A 22,018-nucleotide genomic window follows, 5' to 3' on the forward strand; every position below is an offset into this window, starting at 1 on the left:
CCTTTGGGCTCCAAACGTACAGTCCAGCTTTTCAAGCGATACCGCCTTTGATTAACGATAGCAGCAGTAGCTCTCTATCTCCCTCCGTGCATTATGCCGCTAGAGGGCACACAAATTGCCTAAATAATACCTAGAAAACAGTAGGTCCATTGGTCCTCAGGCCTGTATTTCAAGTTCTTCATCTTCACGAACATGCATCCTACCATCCAAGAGCAACTCATCTCTGTCAATACTGATTCTCACGTTTGGAGGCTCCAATCTTCTCCCTTCCTCCATCCTTTACTGAATTTCTCACATCTCCCTGTTTTCCCATTCTGGCACAAATGCAGCCAACTAAATCTACCTGAAGCTAAGTGTGGATTTCATATTTTTTTCCATGATTTACATATTTCTTAAAGAGGAGATTAGAACATGAAAAATCAGGAAGTTTAGTGCAGACGACTCAAGTCTGCAGTGTTCCTCATCTCTGGTTCAGAGACAGAGCCCAGCTGCACTCCCATTGCACCAAATCTGATCTAACGAGCTCTCCCACTCTGCTAGGGAGGGAGTACAGAGTAAAGATGTCATTACCAACAGCCACCTTGCACATACCAAGATTAGCCGTAAATCCAAGCTAAGAAATGTGGATTTCCAACCAGAATCAGCTGTCTCTACACCTTGTTCCCTGGCACTGCTGGGGCTGCTGAGACCCTCAAACTGGCCCTGCACAGACCAGGAAAGATCCAGCAACACTTACCAGTCTGGACTGCAGGTACTGCAAAATAGTGCTGCTTGCTTCCTGCCCAGGAAACAGTTTACAATTTGCATAGTCCTGTACCTGAGCTAATAAACTATGATGAACTCTCTCTGGGTCTGCATCCATGGCACAAATAATCTTCAGTCTGGATAAGCCCCATTACATATCCTGGCTCTTTCACTCAAGCTGCTATACCTTTTACCTCTGGAAGTCCATGGTGCCAGCCAGCACAACAACCACTACAAAACTTGCTGTCAATTCAGTCTGTTCTCTTCCCAAAAAAGTGTTAAATTGAGTAGCCAACACCACACATTTAGCTTTTACTATTCAGTTCTGTTGTAAGCAAGATAAGGGCAAACCAGCTGTCCAATTCGCACCCACCAACAATCAACTCGGTCATCTCCTACCATCTTGTTACATCTCTGCCTCCCTCATAGGCCCACCTCCTTCCAGTTCACAGATGGCCCTGGGAGGGCTCAGCTTGCCAGGAATGCTACAAGCTCAGCCGCATCAGCTTCTGAGCCTGAAGGGACTAGTCCACTGTTCAGTTACCATTTTGAAAATGTGCGAGATAAAGAGCAGAGGATAGGAATGTATCATATGTGGCAATGGGAAACCTGTCAAAGCCTAGCACAGCTTACAGGACAAAGTTCACAGAATCGTCTAGGTTGGAAAAGACCTTGAAGATCATCTAGTCCAACCATTAGCCTAACATTGACAGTTCTCAACTACACCATATCCCTAAGCGCTATGTTGACCTGACTCTTGAACACCTCCAGGGATGGGGACTCCACCACCTCCCTGGGCAGCCCATTCCAACGCCTGACTACCCGTTCTGTAAAGAAATACTTCCTAATATCTAGTCTAAATCTTCCCTGGCACAATTTGAGGCCATTCCCTCTTGTCCTATCACTTATTACTTGGTTCAAGAGACTCATCCCCAGCATTCTGCAGCCTCCTTTCAGGTAGTTGTAGAGGGCCATAAGGTCTCCCCTCAGCCTCCTCTTCTCCACACTAAACCCCCCCAGTTCCCTCAGCCACTCCCCATCAGACCTGTGCTCCAGACCCTGCACCAGCTTCGTTGCCCTTCTCTGGACACGCTCGAGTCACTCAATGTCCTTTTTGTAGTGAGGGGCCCAAAACTGAACCCAGTAATCAAGGTGTGGCCTCACCAGTGTCGAGTACAGGGGCAAAAAAAGTTACAGATATTGGGATTTCATCTTACTGGGTGACCAACAGGCTGCCTTTGCCCACTTATCAGACAAATCTGAATGAACACCCCACTAAAGGAAAGAGGAAAAAAGTCTGAGTTAAGCAGTTAATAATGAGGATTTCATTTCTTAATATAGCAGAAGACTTCCTCATGAGTCTGTCTTGTGCCAGTATCTGCGTCATAGCAGAAATAATACAAGACAAGAAAGAAAAATGCTTTAAAGAATATGGTTCTTCGTCAGACTGGAAGTATTAGCTGTGATTCAGAAATTAATGACAGCATAAAAATCTATTAAGGCATCTAGACTGTCTCTCAAGGGACCTTTTCAAGCTTGTAGTGCATGGATTATTCTCCAGGGCCCTGCCCAGCCAAACTTCAGATATCCCAAATGACAGCAATTCTGCCACAATTCTTAACAAAGCTATTTCACCACCTAATCTCTTTCTTACATTAAGTATTTTCCTCTCCTGTAAATTTTCTTTCCCCTCCTCCGAATTTTGTACCATGAGAGACACTTCAAGCTCTGAGTCCACACTAGACAATTCTTCACGCCTTCCCAGTATGCCTAGATCATTAGCATAGCTCCTCTTTAGTCATTTAGCCAAAACAGCTATATATTTAGCTCTCACAAGCATTCCTCATAAGTCAGTCCCTCCAGCCCCTTAATCATTCTCCTTGCAATCCTCTGAATTCCCTCTAATTTTGTTTACATCTTTCTGGAATTGAAGTGCCCGGAACCAAGTGCTGTAAACAACAACAGCTCGTTATCTGGCTAGACTGTAATTCCGGTGATCACAGCACAGGCCCCGCACATGCCATGCACACGCAGACACACGCGCATCCTCTGGTTCAGACATGACATGACTACGGTATGCAAGTCCTGCATGATGATCATTCTCTCCTTCCCAGTGACATCAGCTGGGCCTCTTTCAAGGAAATCCAGTTCCAAACAAAAGTGGGGGTAGACGTTCTATAGAGCCTTTACAGCTCTTGTTTAAATAAGTCTTCTTGTCAATTTGCTCCACTATTTTCTCCAGTTTTACAATTCCCAGTCTGTCCAGGAATAGTCACAATCCAAGCTGAACAATCATTCCTGTTATCCAACACAAACACAATCCACAACATAATATAAAACCCTTCCACATGATGCACACTCCACAGGTTCCAGTCCCATCAAGCAGTGGCAGATCCCATCAAAAATGGGCCGCTCTTACTTTTGAGCCAGTGAAGCAAGCATGACAACAGTGCTTTCCCCAAGCATTTTCCCTCAGGGAAACTGCCTCTAACCCTCGGTTGAGAGAGCCTGGACTACCACGTTCTTTGATGGCTGTATTGAAAACCCTTTCCCAGAGAGGCATTAGCAGGAGAAGGTCAGACCTAACACCCCAGGGAAATAAATGTATGATATATCCCTGAGGATGCTCTTTTAGCTGTCTGCAGACCCAAGACAGACACCAGCTACTGGCAGCACTCAGGTTATATTTTCAAGTTTTCATCACACCTATACAGGCTACAATTTTCAGAACTTTTTTGTTTTAGATGATAGTTGAGACTTTGATGTAATCTTATGATAGAAGATAACACATCGCAGAAAAGCCTTTAAGCACTTGTGCCTTAATCTGTTCTTGAAACTCAAGTTGGAATTTTTTCAACAAAACACCTTTTTTTCCTTATTAGAAAAACGCCAATTCAGTGAGGCAGAAACATCCTGCAAAACTTTTTGGTTTGCTTCAACAAACTTCTGGTGAACTTCAGGCAGGGTTCAGCAAGAAACCTGTCAAGGTTCCTGTCAGCTCCCAGGGCATCTGTGGGGTAGACAAGGCACCAAGGAAAAGGGGCAGCTCCACAAGAAAGGTTCTTCTAGATCAAGGTCCTCCTAACAATTTCAAAGCCTCTTCTCACATCACATCCCCAGGTCTGCATGAACCTCAGAGCCAGCACACTCTAAGGATCTTTGCTATGTGGCAAAGGAAGCAGGAGCTTGAAGTCTCTCTCCTGTCTCCCCAGAACCTTTCACAGCGTCATTCCTCCTTCACAACACCTCAAGTGAAGCTTCAGCGCCAAGGACTGCTTGGGATGTCTTGTTTCTCTTTTTCTGGTTGTTTGGATTGTTTTGGACAGCAGGAGGAGGGAAAGAGACCAGAAACTCTTTAGGTTGACCAGCGGATGCACAAAGCCTACAAGCAGGGGTCTAGTGAGGTCCCTTGAAGCCTGGAGAAAAACCTGCTGCTACAAAGCTTTACATCAGGACAGACAGAGCAAGGCCAGCCAGAATGGCCTTTTCTCCCTTTCCTTTATGTACACAGCAGACCGGAAGAGAAGAAAGACTCTGTACTGCTGACCTTAGCTCTAGGTCCCTCTGGGACAATGCCACAGCTCATTTAGCTCATGCTGCAGCCTGATTTTTTTTTTCATTTTATTATCAGCCCAATTGAAGCTCTGTGACTGCTGGATAGTACACAAACCAGTCACCATTAGACACCTAAGATACATGGAAATGGAGGAGAGGTTCTGTACCCTCACTTTAGCTCTCACCATTTCCTCCCTTCCCTCTCTTAGCAGGCCTAGGACTACAGGCAGCTCTTACACGACTTTAGCTAGTATGATTAAGATTTTTTTCTTTGCATCACTGTGAAATTACTGTTAGTAAAAGCCTTAACCCTGATACAGCACAAAGACTCTTCCAGAAAAATAGTTTCCTTCCCTGTACTGAAGATTTAGAAGAAGTGCAGAACATCTCACAGGGGCATGTCTGCAGTCAGCTCTATCTTGCTTTTACTCAGCTACCTAAACCCAAGACTTGACAAAACACAGCTATGCCTGACAGACTCCATGCTGTTGAGGTAGTTCAACCAGCAAGGCTGTGTTAATGCAGGTACAGCCAAAGTGCAGACTTGCTGGTTTACTTGTTCAGGTTGCATCCAGCCCAGAAACCCTTTGCACATACAGTACACAGCAGCATAGCTACGTAAGAAAGGTTGGCTCAGTCAGGCTGTACTATTTTTGAATACGTTGGTCTAATTAAAACAGTGCAGCTTGTGCATGTAAGAAAGCATCCTTTTATCCTCTTCCTTCTTCTATTCCCAGAAAGTCTCCCATGAAAGTGCAGGAGTCAGACTTGTCCTTTCCACTCTCTACACTATATTTCATGCCCAGGTGACTGAAGCGTGACTAAGTTGCGACCTTACACTGAGGCTATCACAGAAAGATGAGGAGGGGTAGCCAAACCACAGCAACAATTCTGTTTCACTGCAACAATCGCTTGCCATGTCAAGATAGGATGCAAATCTGCTATGAATAATGGTCACTCCAAAAGCATACACAGCTACACAGATATTCCTATCAGCAATCCTGCCGCATTCACCTACTGAACTAACACTTCGTAATATCTCCCTTGTACAAAACACAACTGTGAACCAGATTTGTTAACATGGCACAAGCATCTCTACCACACAATTTATGCATTTTCTTTCACATGCACACACACACATATATATATTCACCATCATCTTCGGTTTTGTACGTGCATCTTCCCAAAAGCCAAAGAAGAGATGTGCAAAGACCTTTGGTCATATCTTCATGCACAGATCATGTATACAGGCATAAATAAAACTGGATGCTGTGATATAATCGATCCCATTGTACAACAAAATAGCTTTAGGAGGCGAAGAGTGGATACTCATACAAGCAGATGTACCCATAATGACGTAAGTCTAAACACATTTACACAACAAAAACCCCACAGATGCCCCCTGAAATAACCCCTCCCTTTCCTGCAGGCAAACCCTCACCTGCAAATCCCTCCTTTGTCAAACACTTAAGTATATACCCACACGGTGAGCTTCGCTGACACTCACACAAGTGGAAGTCAGGTAACGCAGTGCACTGGCTGCAAGCTCATGGTCAGAGAGACCTTTGCTCTCACTCTTGATGTAGCTCTGGGTCAACTGCTGAGGGCCAAGCACAGCCAGGCTCCATGCAGGTGCAGCAGCCAGAAGGCATGGAGAAGAATATTAATTGTTATTGTCCTAACAGATTGTAGGGATTAATTGGTTCCAGCCTGCAACTCACCATCAATATAAGTGCTAAGGGGCAGAGGGGAGGGAGCTGTGATTACCCACTTACATTGCATACTCATATCCCAGTGACTGTGTGCTGATAAGCTATTGATTTCCTGGTTGGAAAGCTCCACAGCCTTCCATTTGTCTCCTTGCTTGCTTTGTCCCTTATCCCCGCTGCTCATGACCTGCCTGCCACATGTTCACCCTCCCAATGGCCAAGAGCACATCACCAGAAGAAGGAGCGGGCCACACTCTTTGTGGAGAGCTCTGACAAACCTGAAAGAAATGAAGAAACCTGCATCCAGGTCATCACACAGAGGCAGACCCTAGAGAAGGGAGCAGGTTTCAAGAATAAGCCATCTTCAGAGGCTTTTGGATGCTTTATATAACCTAGGAACCACAAAACCCCACACTGTGAGCCCACAGCTCCAAATATACTCACCTTTGCTCTAAGCCAAAACCCATCCTCAGAAGCTTACCTTCTGATGCTTTTTTTTTAAAAAAAAAAAAAAGCAGACAAACCAGCCAGCCCCTCAAAAAACACCACCACACCAGCCTGCCTTAACTCAATATGTATATCCTTGCATTGCCCCCAAAACCACCTCCTCACGGAGATGCCATTCAACAAAGTCCAGTAGCTCTACAGCTGACAACCATAGCAACATCCTATTCCACGCTTACGGGTGACCAGTAAGTAGGTCTAGTGTAAAGGGCCCTTTTCCCTCAGCATGTAGTCATACTGAATTTTTTCCATAAACTTTAAGATAGCAGGTATGGCCAGCAAGACACTTCACTGGGAGGCCCTGCAAGCCTTTGCTGGGGAGAATATTCCTCTGGCTCAGAGAAATTAAAGCAGCAGGCCCTGCAGTGCCATTCCCTCTCCCTCCAAGCAGGTGAGCAGGGCAATGCTTCCCCACCGGCAGAAAACCTGCTGGAGGGAGCTCAGAGGGAACTGCCTCCGCTTCCAGGATATCCACCATCAGCCAAAGCACCGCAGTGCAGTGGCATAGCACAGAATCCAACCTGGATTTCTCTTTTTTCCCCACCTATTTCTGCAAGTATCACAAATTCCCGGCATTTCTTGTTCTTTTCCATGCTGCCTGCAGGGATCTCTGCCCTTCCCTGACACCAGGGGAGGGATGTGTCTCACATGCTCACCCACACATGCCCTTATCTACTCCTTCTCAGAGTGGGACAAGATGGTCTTTGCTGTGCTTAGTATTTTTGATTTTATCCCAGATAAAATGACAGCAGGAAGAGTACATCAGCTGTCAAAGCCATTGCTCTTTGAGTCTGAACAGCACATAAAAAACTACGTCACACACTTCTTCAAGGAAAAGGGGATACTGACAATTCACGCTTCCTTTAGGGACTGCAGACAGCAAAACTCTGCATCCTCCCGGCAGCACCCTACACGCAAAAGGGACAGTTTTTGACAAAGCACATGCCCACATATTCAAAGGCACACATGGAAGATTTTCCCCAGACTCTCCCAGGATGCCTTTGTCTGGTACCACTGTGGATTTCACTCAGATTATTCAGTACTTTACCAACCTCTGTCAGCCCACAATCTCAGCTGATCTTCCACAAGAAAGCCCATCAGGTATTCAGATGTGCCCAGAAAAGGAAGCTTCCCTTGTATTTACTCTTAATCACCTTTTGCCACCTGTTTTCACTTCACAGCATACAGGTCAGCAAGCAGTGCTACAGCTCCTCATCACCAGCCTCTCCAGGTAAGTGCACAGAACACCCAGCTGCTGGGGCAGGGGCTGCATCACATTTGGACTCACGTATCAACATCCCTGCTTTAACCCAATCCTAAGCAAATCAGCCTTGAACAGGGTAAATCTGTTGAGGGAAGGAGACAGTCCCCACAAGCAAGGTAAGGGCCTTGGCGTACCCAAAAGCTTACAGGAGGCACAGCTGGCACGCAGTAAGGATGTGAATTTGTAAAGCATTGGGTCTGCCATCAGCCTAGGATGACAGCAGCCATATTCCTCACCCTGATTGGAAGGAGCTCTATTGCTTGGAGGTAAAAAAGGAGGTGGAAGGAGTAACTCTTAAAGAACTTATTTCCTCCTCAGACCACCAACATGGGTGCTCGAAGGCTAAAAAAGGAGCACCCCAAACATAGGCAGTAGGGTATTTGTTACAAGACTAGTAAAACCCTTGTGTGAGAGGAGATATCTCAGACTAAAAGATAAAGCAAATTTCCACTTACCATAATAAAGGCCTCTGAGTAGCTAGCTGAGTGCTGAGATTTATAACAGCTAGGGGAAATGGGTCCTTACTGGTGTGGTAATTATTGACTCAAATGGTCTGCAGTCACAGGGATAGGACTAGAAGAAACACTTGGGATATCTTTTTAATGCTCCCTGTTTGCAGATAAAAAGCCTTCTCTGACTCTTCCCTGTCTTAAGCCTACACGAAGAGTGTTTTGTTTTAGGTATTGAACCTCTTCATCATTTAAGGGAATGCAAGGCAGCTGAGTGAGTTGTTACCTCATCAATACAGTCCAGCCTGGGAGAGCTTCCCCTGCCTTATTCGACAGAGAGAGTTGAAAACAGGTAGGATGAAAGGTATATTCAGGAGAGCAGGAAAAGTATTTTTTTCTCCAGTCGGCAATATCTGAATATTATCCAACTGCATCACAATCACCCCACACTGTTACCCATACACCACAATGTCACCGCTCACACACACATACATTCCCTCTCCTCCCGCTGTTCCCCCCATCCATTACGCATTATCAGCACAGAAACACTCGGGTACACGCTTCCATCCATATAGATTGCACAAACCTCGCGCATTTACAAACACATCATTTTTCACACCCGCATTGCCCAGTAACATTATAAAACATGAGACTTTACAGATAACATTTGTACTGCATACCAACCTACAGCATCCTACTCTGCTTACCCAAGTGCCGCTGTGATTTCTTTCATCAGACTCATTCCCCATTTATGAACACCCTTGAGCAGCTCAAAAAATACAGTAAACGCTGCCAGTACTATGCAGACCAGTTCTGCACATCCTTTTCTAAAGCATCTAGTTTGGCTTTGGAGGTATCTTAATTTATTTATTTTTTAAAAGCACAAAATCTCCTGCAATTAACCAATGAGGTGGGGTTGTAGGGGAGGTTCGCTAAAACAAGCTGGGATTTTTTAGTAAATTGCTGATTTGAAACAGCTGTTCTTTTTCAAGGGAAAGTGTTTGTTTAGAACATTTTTCAATGTAAAGCAATGCTGAAGAAAATGTTGTATAATTTGTCAAGGCATTCATATTTTAAATAAAATGCTCAGGGGGGGAAATCAGAATTACTTTTCATATTGACAGCTAAGTTAGAGTAATAGTAGGTAAAAGTGAAAACATCAACACAAAATTCTTCTAAATTATCAAAATGCAATTTTTGACAGACCCAAATAATTTGCTTTTCCTCCCCGTCCCCATGCACCCAATTTTTGACTTGGGGATAAAAAAGGAAAAGAAAAATTCAGCTTTTGAGTCCGATTGAAGAATCTGTTTTTTATCAGAAGCTACAAGGCACACCATGCTAAGAATCGAATCCATTCGAGGGAAAAGCTGCGGCATGCCACTAGAAAATCCCACCCACCAGCAGTGCTGGGGTGTGCAGGTACTTTTATCCCTCCAGGCCCCACAGGGCAGGAGGGCCAGTGCACCGTGCAGGAGGAAGAACCCTCCCGCCTCTGAGCCACCTGCCTCCCAACGAGGGCTGGAAGCCCAGCAGTAGGGAAATGCAAGAATCCCGAACCAGAAAATTGAGGAAACGTAGTGATCAGGAAAAAAAAAGAAGAAGAAAAATCCTCTGTGCAGGACTTAAAGCCTCTAAGCTAGAGGAGAAGGAGCAAAGCCTGTCTCTGCGCCCAAGCCCCCGAGCCCAGGCAGGCGGGGGACAGGCGACCCATTGCATATCCCCTGGCAGAGGCGCAGGAGGAGGCAGCCTGTGTTGGCCACTTGGCACTGTGGAGCCCGTAGGTCTCCTGCCAGCCTCAGCTGTCCTTCCTCCCCTTGCACCCCCATCCCCTGCTCCTCAGCCTCAGCTCGGCCATGCCCAGCAGCGCCGGCACCGCTCCCCTTCACCCCCACGTTGGGTGGCTTTGGGAGAACAGAAAAAGACGAGGAGCTGCTTTTGCGTTCACCCGTACACCCCCAAGTGGACAGCGAGGAAAAGGGGGAGAGAAGGCAGGGACAAGTTTTGGATGGCTTGCAGAGGTGCAGGCTCAGCTGGCTGGCTCTGGACGGACGCGCTCGGAAGCCGTCCGAATGGGGTCACCGCCTCTCAGAGCCACCACGGCGGTTTCCTAGGGTAGGAGCTCCACAGAGTTGTGCTCAGCAGGGCTACAGAAGTGCTCAAGGCTTGTTACCACAGCTTTCGACGAATAACAATTAATTGGAAATAAGTGGGGGTTTGTTGGGGGTTTTTTTATATATATATATATTTTTTAAGAGCACAATACATTCGCACCCCCTTTATAACTCCTTCAGACATCTTTGGGCTCGCTCGTGAGGTGCCCTGCTCCTTCCGTGCAGCCCCACCATTCCTGCTTCCCCATCCTCTCACTCTCCAGACCAGAGAAAGGAAATTACTGCTGGCTATGAAACTAGATCCAGCAGTGGTCTGGTTTATATCACATCTGAAGTTTGGGAGCAGTAGAAAAAGCAGCTCCAGGTTTGCAAAACTGTCCTCATCCCATCCCATTCCATCCCAAAACCGAGGGAGGGCAACTGTGTTGCCTCTGCCTTCTCAGAGGGTACCTGGTAAGACAGCTCTTAAAGAACCTTCCCTGATGCCTTCAAAATCAGAACAGATGAGGCTGATACAACTGTGGCAGTAGTAACTCACTAAAACAGAAGGTAAAAGCCTGTAAATGCCTGTAGCCAGGCATAAGCTACAGCTATAAGAAAGGACTAAACCAGCTCGGGGTTGTGCTAGCATCGGGATGCTCTGGTTGCAACTCGGGGACTTGGAAACACGGCGTGGAGCAAGCGCCATTGACAACAGGCTAGGAAACATGCATCAGAGAGGGAGGCAATGTTCAGAGTCAGTGTGGTTTGCCAGTGTCCATCTTCCTTGACAGGTCTGTGCCTATTCCTCCAGAGCAGAGGGAAGTTCACATCCAGCTACGCAACTTCACTGCTGACATTAGCTACTTATGCTACACAAGTACTGGTTCTCCTCTTGCCCCATGTGCTGGAAAAAAATCCTCCTCCCCTGTCAGAAATAGCCACTTCACAGCGAGGAAGTCAGCTGGAAGGTGCTGGTGCTGGATTCACAATCCAGAGTTCAGAGAATCCAAGTTTGAGGGAAAATACGTGAGAGTGAAAAAGCATGTGTACGCAACCCAGGAACAGAAGAAGTGAGGCTGTATGAAAAGGAACACTTGGTAAATGTGAGAAAGCGGCAAAAAATGAGGGATTTCATAGCAGGTGCTTGCGGTAGTGACAGGTAAGTGTGAGGCTGCAACAGAAAGTGTGTGTGTGCCAGAGAGCATGCCTGTATGGGAATTTGCTTAGCAGAAGCAAAATAGAAGAGGACAGTACATGCAAGACTGTGCGTAAAAGTAGGAGCTAAGGGGAAGTGAGGATGCTGTGACTGGGCATATCTCCATGCACGGCACTCACGCGCTAGCATGCACAAGAGTGAGAGAAAAGCGCTCTGTGTGTGGTAAAACCAGTCGGAGTGAGATACCCTCTAAGGGTACAGCTCACTGCGAATGCCAGACTGCGAGGCACAGAGTAGGCCAGGTAGAGTACATATATGTTCTTTATTTATATATTCACCCATGTGCGTGTATACGTGTGCACGCATGCAGGCTTACAAGGCTCGTGCGGCTGGATAGGCGAGGGATTTTTATATGCAAGCAACCATGAATACTAGTGTGCAGGATGGAGAGAGAGCGCAAGAAAAGGCTTGAAGGAGGTGGGGGGAGAGAGGAAGAGAGAACGTGAGTGCGAGAGAGGCAGACTGGCACTCCAGGAATTGCATGTGCTAGGGAGCTAGAACTGTATGTGCCAGAGTGAGTTTATTCATCTTCCCTGCTACATTCATGAATGTGTGTGTGTGTGTGTGAAGGACCACTGGCGTGTATAAGTGAGTGTGGATCATGTACAAGCTACGATTTGAAGGCTATGATTATATGTACGTGTGTGACATGTATTTATACATACAGCATGGGATGCATTAACCCTTAACTCCTGTTTACAGAAAGCATCTCAAAACCAGCTAGCATGCCTGTCATCACTTCAAACTAAATTCCATACTCACACTTGGCTCTTAAAGCAAGAAACCCAGCTGGCAGTTCTCCACCGAACAAAACCCCATACCCAACAAATTTTCTTATCCTGTCTTTCCTCCATCACTCTCTCTTTTTTTATCCCTGGTGGAGGGGAAGGACATAGTGTTTTTGCAGGCAGACCCGAGGCATTGAGGTTCCTCTAACCTCCCCCTCTCCGGGCAAAACCAAAATAAAACAGAAAAAAAAAAAAAACACAAACCACAAAAGAAACTTAATACTGATCTCCTCAGGAAGGTGAAGAATCCAGGAGCATCAGTACTTGTGACCCAAAGTGCTGAGAAATAGTGGCTGTGGATGGAGGGGATACCCACCTTCACCCACCCCTCTTTTCCTTTGCAAATCTTACTGTGCCCCCCCCCCCAACTCCCCCTCTGCAAAAGCATAAATACAGCAGCAAAGTCAGTCACATGCAGTGCCCTCTAACCATAGGATTCACCAGCAGTGATCTCTCCTTGGCTTATTTCCTGGAGGGGGGGAGGTTTGGAGGGGAAGCGGGGGAGAGGAAGCTCCAGCTCCCAGCTCCATGTTTCAGGCCATCCTCAGTCCATCAGCCTCAATTCAAACAGAAGGGTTTGAGGAGGTTGCAAGAAAAAAACTCATCACATACCTTGCAAGGAGAAGAGGGACAGGAAGAATCCCAGCACCCAGATACTGTGCAGCCAGTAGGTCCTCATGCTTCTGTCTCACTCGCTCCGCTTCCTCTGCCTTTTTCTCCGTCTCTTTGCTTCTCTCTCAATTTATCTCTTTTTTTTTTTTTTTTTTTTCTTCCCCCCCCCCTTCTCTCCTCTCAAAGAAAATGGGATTCGTGTTTCCCTTCAGTCCCCCTGGGCTCTGCTTTACCAGCTCTGACAATCCAGTCGCAGCAAAAGCTGACCTGCGGTGGCCAGATTCCCAAATAACCTCGCACTCTCCCCTTCAAGTGCTGGAGAAAGGGGGGGGCCAGGTTAGATGCTCGCGGTAGCCTGCGCTGGCTGTAAACACAGAGAATCTCTGTCTCTCTCCTGCAGCTCCAACTAAATGCGACTGTACTTAAACAAGCAATGCCTTATAGGACAGTGCTCAGAGCAGAAAAGATCCCACCTCTGCCACCTAGTGTTGCAAGCCAGCTCATTTATTTTATTTTTATATATATAAATATATACATGTTATGCTATAGAAATATGGTTCTCTCATTCCTCTGCAAATGTATCTCTTGGATCACAGGTCTACGAGCCACGCTGGGCTCAGGAGTCCCTAAGGCTCCAGCTCCAGCTGACATGGGGAGGTTATTCAGCAGAGGAATATTCCTCATCGCCACAAGAAACGCAGCGGGGCAGGTTTGATTTCTCGGCAGAGTTCTGCTTGACAAAATCTGAAGCAAGGGTCTCTCTGATGCTGGTGTCACTGCTGGGCAGTACACAGGGGCCAGAGGGAGATTCAGACACACTGATTGTAATTACAGAGCTGCCAAGGCCTCCAGGAAAAATAGCAAGCAGCAGGCTGCATTAATCTTTGCTGGATCTCCTGTGACTTTCGTGCAATTTCAGAGGGACCTGGAGGAATCCTTCTGTGTAGGAAATCCAGCATGCAAAGTCACTGTTTGCTCACAGACAGCTTCTCCCACTACCCCTCTCCTTTCAAATACAGGTTCCTCCTACCATAGGTAGCATGAACTTTTTTTCCCCAAGGAGTAATTAGCTCCTGTAGTTCTATTGCCCCCTAAAATCATTCCCTCTGGTGAGAGGAACAGCTGTAATGAAGCACTACTTAACATCCACACAGGGCTTTTCATCGGTCACTCTCCAGGCGTTTCACACAAGGGTGTCCTTTCACAGCTGGGGACACAGAGGCAGTGCGACTGCACAGCTTGTGAGAGGCCAGTCCCTGGGATGCAGTGCGACGGCCCAAGTGGGCTGCACACCCAGCCTGGTGGTCCCTCTTCAGGCCACATTGCCCCCTTCACTGCGAACACCGTGACAGCCCATGAAGATGCCGCCGCTAAAGGATCCCAATCTCCAATTTACACGCGGCAGATGCAGGCCGCCAAGGTGAGAGTGCAGGTGTAGGAAAGGTGTGTAGGATTCTCGTCACTAATGATGCTGCCCCAGAAGTATTTCTTATCAGACTGCTGTAGAGCAAACTGTTCTGCAAACAGAATGCATCAAGCCTGCCTCCCCGCGGGTTATTGTCTGCTGTCTCCAAAATCCCCCTCACCCTACTGTAATGAAAGCCAGATCCCATCATATCCCTTGTAGGAAGAAGAAATAGCATGCTGTGGCTAGCCTAGAAACACGTGCTTGTTTCCTAGAGGACCAAAATGCACACTACAATGCAATGCAAAACGCAGTCACCATTTGGCCTGGCTGGCTGCTGCCAGATACCACCTGTGTTATTCATGCTTTTTCCCCTATGGAGGGAGCGGGGCATTACCCAGTCACCAGTTTTTAAGAGACATGCAGGAACAAGTTACTTTTCAGCCCTCAACCCTCTTTTAAATTGTAGTTGAAATTGGTTGCACTGAAAAATTCTTGGGAGGAAGAACATATGGACAAACAGATACACATGTACTATCAGCTAGGCTTCATTTCCCAAGGAAATCAAACTAAAAATATTACAGTGGGTTAAAGTCAACTGACTCCAGTCAACTGGAATCCCAGAATCATCTGGATTGGAAAAGCCCTTGAAGCTCCTCCAGTCCAACCATGAACCTCACACTGACCATTCCCAACTCCACCAGATCCCTCAGCGCTGGGTCAACCCAACTCTTCAACCCCTCCAGGGATGGGGACTCCCCCCCTGCCCTGGGCAGCCCATTCCAACGCCCAACAACCCCTTCTGCAAAGAAATACTTCCTAAGAGCCAGTCTGACCCTGCCCTGGCGCAGCTTGAGGCCATTCCCTCTTGTCCTAGTGCTTGTTACTTGGTTCAAGAGACTCGTCCCCAGCTCTCTGCACCCTCCTTTCAGGGAGTTGGAGAGGGCCATGAGGTCTCCCCTCAGCCTCCTCTTCTCCAGACTAAACCCCCCCAGTTCCCTCAGCCGCTCCCCATCAGACCTGTGCTCCAGACCCTGCACCAGCTTCGTTGCCCTTCTCTGGACACGCTCGAGTCATTCAATGGCCTTTTTGGAGTGAGGGGCCCAAAACTGAACCCAGGCATCGAGATGCGGCCTCACCAGTGCCGAGTACAGGGGTAAGATCCCTTCCCTGTCTCTGCTGGCCATGCTATTGCTGATACAAAAGGAGCATGCTTCTTGTTCATGGTTTCCTTTTTAAATGGTTTTCATCCTCTGATACTGCATTGGGTTTTCATGGCAAGGTTTTGGTAGCGGGGTGGCTATAGGAGTGAGTTCTGTGAAAAGCTGCTAGAAGCTCCCCCCATGTCCGACAGAGCCAATACCAGCCAGCTCCAAGACAGACCCACCGCTGGCCAAGGCCAAGGCCATCAGTGATGGTGGTAGCGCCTCTGGCATAACATATTTAAGAAGGGGAAAAAGTTGCTGTGCAACAGCAATTGCAGCGGCAGAGAGAGGAGTGAGAATATGTGAGAGCAACAACTCTGCAGACACCAAGGTCAGTGAAGAAGGAGGGGGAGGAGGTGCTCCAGGCACTGGAGCAGAGATTCCCCTGCAGCCCATGGTGAAGACCATGGTGAGGCAGGCAGATGCACCTGAAGGAGACTGTAATCCTGGGGGAAGCCTGCGCTGGAGCAGGTTTTCTGGCAGGATTTGTTCATGAAGAACTGCAGCCCGTGGGAAGGACTCACGTTGGAGAAGTTCATGAGGACTGTCTCCCGTGGGAGAGGCCTCACGCTGGAGCAGGGGAAGAGTGTGAGGAGTCCTCCCCCTGAGGAGGAAGGATCGGCAGAAACAATGGGTGATGAACTGACTGTAACCCCATTCCCCGTCCCCTTGTGCTGCTGGTGGGGAGGAGGTAGAGAAAATTGGGAGTAAAGTTAAGCCCAGGAAGAAGGGAGGAGTGGGAAGAAGGTGTTTTTAAGATTCTGTTTCATTTCTCGCTATCCTACTCTGATTTTCTTGGTAATAAATTAAATTAATTTTCCCTAAGTCAAGTCTGTTTTGCCTGTGACAGTAACTGGTGAGTGATCTCTGCCTGTCCTTATCTTGACCCACGAGCCTTTCATTATATTCTCTCTCCTCTGTCCAGCTGAGGAGGGGGAGTGATAAAGTGGTTTTGGTTGGCACCTGGTGTCCAAACCCACCAGAGATACCAACAGAACATGATCTGAAAGAAAGCACAGGCAAAAATAAGCTTACCACTCCAGAAGCGTTTAGAAGTTAGCGTGCCAAAATCAAGTGGTGACAGTCAGTTTGTAGGCTTGGAGTGGGAGATAGTTTTTGACTTTTGTTGCAGGAATCTCCACCAAGGTCTGGCACAAATCCAGGGACCAGCTAGGCCAGCACCTTAATACCACACCAGCTCTATACATTTCTGACTCTTATGACTGTTCATATGCTCAGCATCCCTCCTTTCATTCATTCTATACCTTCATCATCCATTACCTCAGTGCCCAACATCTACATCTGATATATTATGCAGCATTATATCCATTCATACTCTATGACGAATTTCCTCAGCCCCATATATGGCACCAAAGCTCATCCGCTATCTATCCCAACATCCCCGCTACCCCAGTCACACGCATAACCTCGTCACTCACTTACCTGACACATAATTCTACAGGCATCCACAACCTTACCACTTTTGTCAGACCATTATGCAAACGTTCACATCTACTTTACCTACAGATTTCTGCTCACAACTCTGTGCATGATCCCATATAAACAGCTCTCCACTGCATGGCCATCTCTCGCTTTCACAGAATCACAAAATCAGCTGGGTTGGAAAAGCCCTTGAAGCTCCTCCAGTCCAACCATTAACCTCACACTGACAGTTCTCAACTCCACCAGATCCCTCAGCGCTGGGTCAACCCAACTCTTAAACTCCTCCAGGGATAGGGACTCCCCCCCCTGCCCTGGGCAACCCATTCCAACGCCCAACAACCTCTTCTGGAAAGAAATACTTCCTAAGAGCCAGTCTGACCCTGCCCTGGTGCAGCTTGAGGCCATTCCCTCTTGTCCTATCGCTTGTTACTTGGTTCAAGAGACTCATCTCTTCAACCTTTAAAGAGACTCACTTTGGGTATAAATATGCTGTGGCCTGTTGGGTCCAGTCCTCTCTGGGGTCTTTGAGCATTTATGTAATAGAAATTTCATTGAAATAATAATAATAAATAATCAGTAATAATAAACAATAATAGAATTGGATCTCTGCTCCATAATTTGCATAAGGATAAAACCTAGGTGAGATGATGCTGAACCCAGTATTGTTCCCATCCAGAATGGGCAGTGGTAATTATAACTAGAGAGAAGATGCAAAGAAAGAAGCACTCTCTCAGGTAGCAGCATCTTACGCTTCCCTGGAGAAGCCAGCATGACTGAAAGGAGAAACAGCTATTTCTTACAACCTATTTGACATACTGTTAACCTTCAAAAACATTCAGGGCTGGATTTTGGCTCCCTTGGTCATGCTGAGTCATACCAACGGGGTTGCTCAGGACATTAGGCTACTAAATATGAGCAGGAGTATCAGGTTCTGTGGGCTGAAATTCTCTGGAATTGGTCTCCAGCCAAAGGTGAGTCCACTTTCTATGTGGCCAAATCCCTCAGCTACCTATATAGTGTGAAGGCAAAAACAGAAGCAAGAATTATACCCAATTTTCCCTAAACCCCCCAAACATTAAAAAAACCCCCAACAAAACAAAGCCAAAGTCCTTGTTCTTCAGTACTTTCTTTTAAAATTATTGCAGTTCTTCCACTTACCACAGTATTCAAAAGCCAGATGAACCACAGAAATATCAGCTATTAAAGAGCACATCTACAATCCTGTATTAAAAAAAAAAAAAAAAAAAAAAAAAAGGTTGGATTCTGACAGAGCTCTGAATGATTGAAAGTTGGCTACTTTTAATGCATAGTAAAAGTATTTCATTAAGGCTGAGTGGATGCATTTAGATGCACTGTGCATGGATGCTTGTCCATTTTTTAATAAATAAATGTGCTTTGTGCTATTAACTGTTTAAGCACTCACACTTTCATTTCTATTTCATCTTAGCTTTAGTCACTTCACGCAATATCAATATTAACTTGATTGTGCAGCACACACATAATATTTTCTCTTCCGAGTTTTTATACTGAACCTACCATAAAATACTTCTCAAGCAGGCATGTTAAAGTTGATGGAGGAACTTTTAACTTTTCCATTACAGATTTTTTCAAATTACTGTTATTTAACTGTGTAAATGTCATGTTGCATTAGCAAAAGGCTTAGTGATTTTTTCACTTTAATAGAAATAGTATTGAAAACACAGTTGGCCATGCAAATTTTGCAGGGTTTACATAAGAGAATGAGTGGTCCTGAAATTTAAAGCTGAGAGAGCAGGAGACAAGAGCCATAGATTACCCAGGAGTGGTTTTTTCTAGATGTTTTAGTGCCCTGTCCTGCATGTCTGTCTCTGACATATGTGTATTACTACTTGTTTTATTGAGTGTTGTATCTGTGGGCTTCATGGCGTGTCTTTGGGACTAGTGCATCTATGATAAATAGCACATTTTAGTGTGATTTAGAAGAGTGTTGTGGCATGTGCTGCATGTGATCTTGGGAAAGGGAGTGGAAGGAGATGTTCTCTCAGCAAGAAATACTCATTTGTCATGTGGCTTTGTGAAACCCACCACTATCCAAGGTCAAGGACTGCACAGTGTCCAGAAATGTGAGCTCTCATAGAAAGGATGCACAGTGCATCAGGACCATGATAAATAGTCTCATACCTGATTAGGCTCCTTTATGTGAACTGAGAAAAGAGCATTCATGCTTCTCGTTCGCCTTCAGCCTGATATTCAAGAGAAGCCAATCCTGCTCAAACCACACTTCCCACAACTGCCCTTTCCTTTCTGCCACTTCATACTTCTCATCTATATTCACTCCGTTTCCCTCTCTCAGCTTCTCTTCTCCCCTTTCCACCTCTTTTCCTCTCTACTATCTTGCTGTGAAACCCATCAAAGATGGCAGAGTGTCTTTCTGAGGCTTCTTCAAGAGAAGGATTTTCCACCAGGGTTTCTACAAAACTCCAAGCTGAAAGTAGCTTTTTTTGAACAAATAAATGCCAGGCCAGCAACTGAGAAAGGTAACATGTGGCTATATAGCAATTCCATAAGATAAAAATCCACAGAAATAGCCAGCCAATGAGATAGCAGCAACACTTGAGGAGAGGTGGAAGGAGGGAAGAGATGGAAAGAATCCTCATTTAGTTTCAACAACCATGCGATGACGCAATAAGGACTGAACCGAGAACCCTTGGAGACGAATGTGTTGCATGAACTGGTACAGCACAAACGACTGAGAGAGTTTCTCTAACATTAGCCAGAGCAGACCCACATCCTCTACAAGCTGGGTCACATAAAGGGTATCTCACAAAAAGCGTTTGCCAGCAGTATATAAAACACATTCACATTGTTGCATAATTAGAATATGAAATAAATGGCATAGCAGACGCTATCAGCATGTCTACCATGCTGTATCCATGGTGCCAACTCCTCTCTAAGGGAAGCCTCACCCAGGCCATGCTGAGAAAGCCTGAAACACAGGCATGCAGAACCCAGCCTCTGGGGAAATACACACAAAAAGTTCTGCAGAAAGGGCCCCCACTCTTTGAACGTTTGCAAGATTTTGTTGGAAATCTGCAAGTGTGAACGACAACAAGAAAAAGAAAATTGGCTAGCACCCAAAAAAAAAAAAAATTTGGCAGATAATTTTTTGAGTTGTCATGTTTTCTGTGGGAAAAGAGTCGGCTCTTTCCAGCTGGAAAAAAAAATAATAATCCTCATCAGGTCTTATGAACAGCAGGGAATTCACAGTCCAGAGGTAGAGGTGTTTACACCACAAAACCCTTGCCACATCCAGCATTAAGTGGCCTCTGCAGAGGCACAAGCAACACTACAGAGCACCTTTTAGACAGTGCTCTTGCAGCCCCCTGGTCTTTAAATCTCCACCAGAGCTTGGCAGCACAGACCTTTCTCACCTCCTCCTGGGATTCAAGGCTTGTTCCCCCAGGCAGCACTCTACCAAAGACATTTCCCTAAAATAGCACCCAGCTCCCCTGGCATATACCTTGTTCTGACCAGAAGCAGCCTTTTATCCCAGCTGTTGGGTCTTTAGCCACAGCTGAGGGCTTTGTGCTTCCCTCCATTAACCCTCTGCGCCCACTGCGGGGGAGCTGCTGCGTGCTGCAGCCCAGTTTCCTGACCCATGGTCCCAACAAGTCAAGCATCGTGCTCCCTGGGTGGTACTTCCACCTTTAGGCTAAGGCTTGTTGGCTTTGCTAGATGTATTGTGGGTTGACTTTAGAGATAGGACTGCCATATGCCTAGGTTCTCCTGTACATGTCCTTTGTTCTTTAGGTAAAGCAGGAAAGGGAAATGTGGCCGTTTGCCCACTGTGCCTGGTTAACTGAGCTCCAGCTGATCTGCCTGATGCAAGAAAGTCCCAAACAAATGACTGCTGTACTTATCACCCAAATGAGATATGGGTGGCAAATGACATCAGTTTCACTGTCTGCAATGAGAGCTGACCTGCACTTATCACACAGAATCACAGAATCATTCAGGTTGGAAAAGACCCTTGGGATCATCAAGTCCAACCCTCAGCCCTACTCTACAAAGTTCTCCCCTACACCACACCCCCCAACATCTCCTCTAAATGACCCTTAAACACATCCAGGGATGGTGACTCCACCCCCTCCCTGGGCAGCCCATTCCACTCTCTCACCACTCTTTCTGTGAAAAATTTGTTCCTCATGTCCAGTCTGAACCTCCCCTGTTGCAGTTTAAAGCCGTTCCCTCTTGTTCTGTCACTAATCACCTGTGAGAAGAGACCAGCACCAACCTCTCTACAATGTCCTTTCAGGGAGCTGTAGAGAGTGATGAGGTCTCCCCTCACCTTCTCCTCCTCAAACTAAACAGTCCCAGCTCCTTCAATCTCTCCTCACAGGATTTATTCTCCAGGCCCTTCCCCAGCCTCGTTGCCCTCCTCTGCACTCGCTCCAGCACCTCGAGATCTCTCTCGTATTGAGGTGCCCAAAACTGGACACAACACTCCAGGTGTGGCCTCACCAGTGCAGAGCACAGGGGGACTATCACCTCCCTACTTCTGCTGGTCACACTATTTCTAATCCAAGCCAGGATGCCGTTGGCTTTCTTGGCCACCTGGGCACGCTGCCGGCTCATGTTCAGCTGTTTGTCAATTAGAACCCCCAGATCCTTCTCTTCCACACAGCTCCAGCCACACCTCCCCAAGCCTGTAGCCATGAAGGGGGTTGTTGTGGCCCAAGTGCAGGACCTGGCACTTGGCCTTGTTGAAGCTCATCCCGTTAACGTTGGCCACCGATCCAATCTATCCAAGTCTCTCTGTAGAGCCTCCCTATCCTCATGCAGATCGACACTCCCGCTTCACTTGGTGTCATCTGCGAATTTACTGATGATACACTCTATGTCCTTATCAAGATCGTCAATAAAGATGTTCAACACAAAAATGATCCCAACACTGAGCCCTGAGGAACACCACTTGTGACCAGCTGCCAGCTGGATTTAGCTCCATTGACCACCACTCTCTGGGACCATCCATCCACCCAGTGCTTGACC

At 46.6% G+C, this 22,018-nt stretch overlaps 1 protein-coding gene across 1 annotated transcript in view; it reads right to left on the reverse strand.

Annotated features, from left to right (window-relative positions):
• LSAMP (limbic system associated membrane protein) overlaps positions 1-13,442 on the reverse strand; it is a 1,030,544-nt gene extending 1,017,102 nt beyond the window's left edge. Inside the window, exon 1 of the mRNA XM_074808466.1 lies at positions 12,938-13,442. Coding sequence (XP_074664567.1) covers positions 12,938-13,004 — 67 coding nt within the window. The 5' untranslated portion in view covers positions 13,005-13,442. The remainder of the gene's footprint in view (positions 1-12,937) is intronic.
• Positions 13,443-22,018: the final 8,576 nt, after the last annotated feature.

This window comes from Strix aluco, chromosome 2 (assembly GCF_031877795.1).
Source record: "Strix aluco isolate bStrAlu1 chromosome 2, bStrAlu1.hap1, whole genome shotgun sequence".
Lineage (NCBI taxonomy): Eukaryota > Metazoa > Chordata > Aves > Strigiformes > Strigidae > Strix > Strix aluco.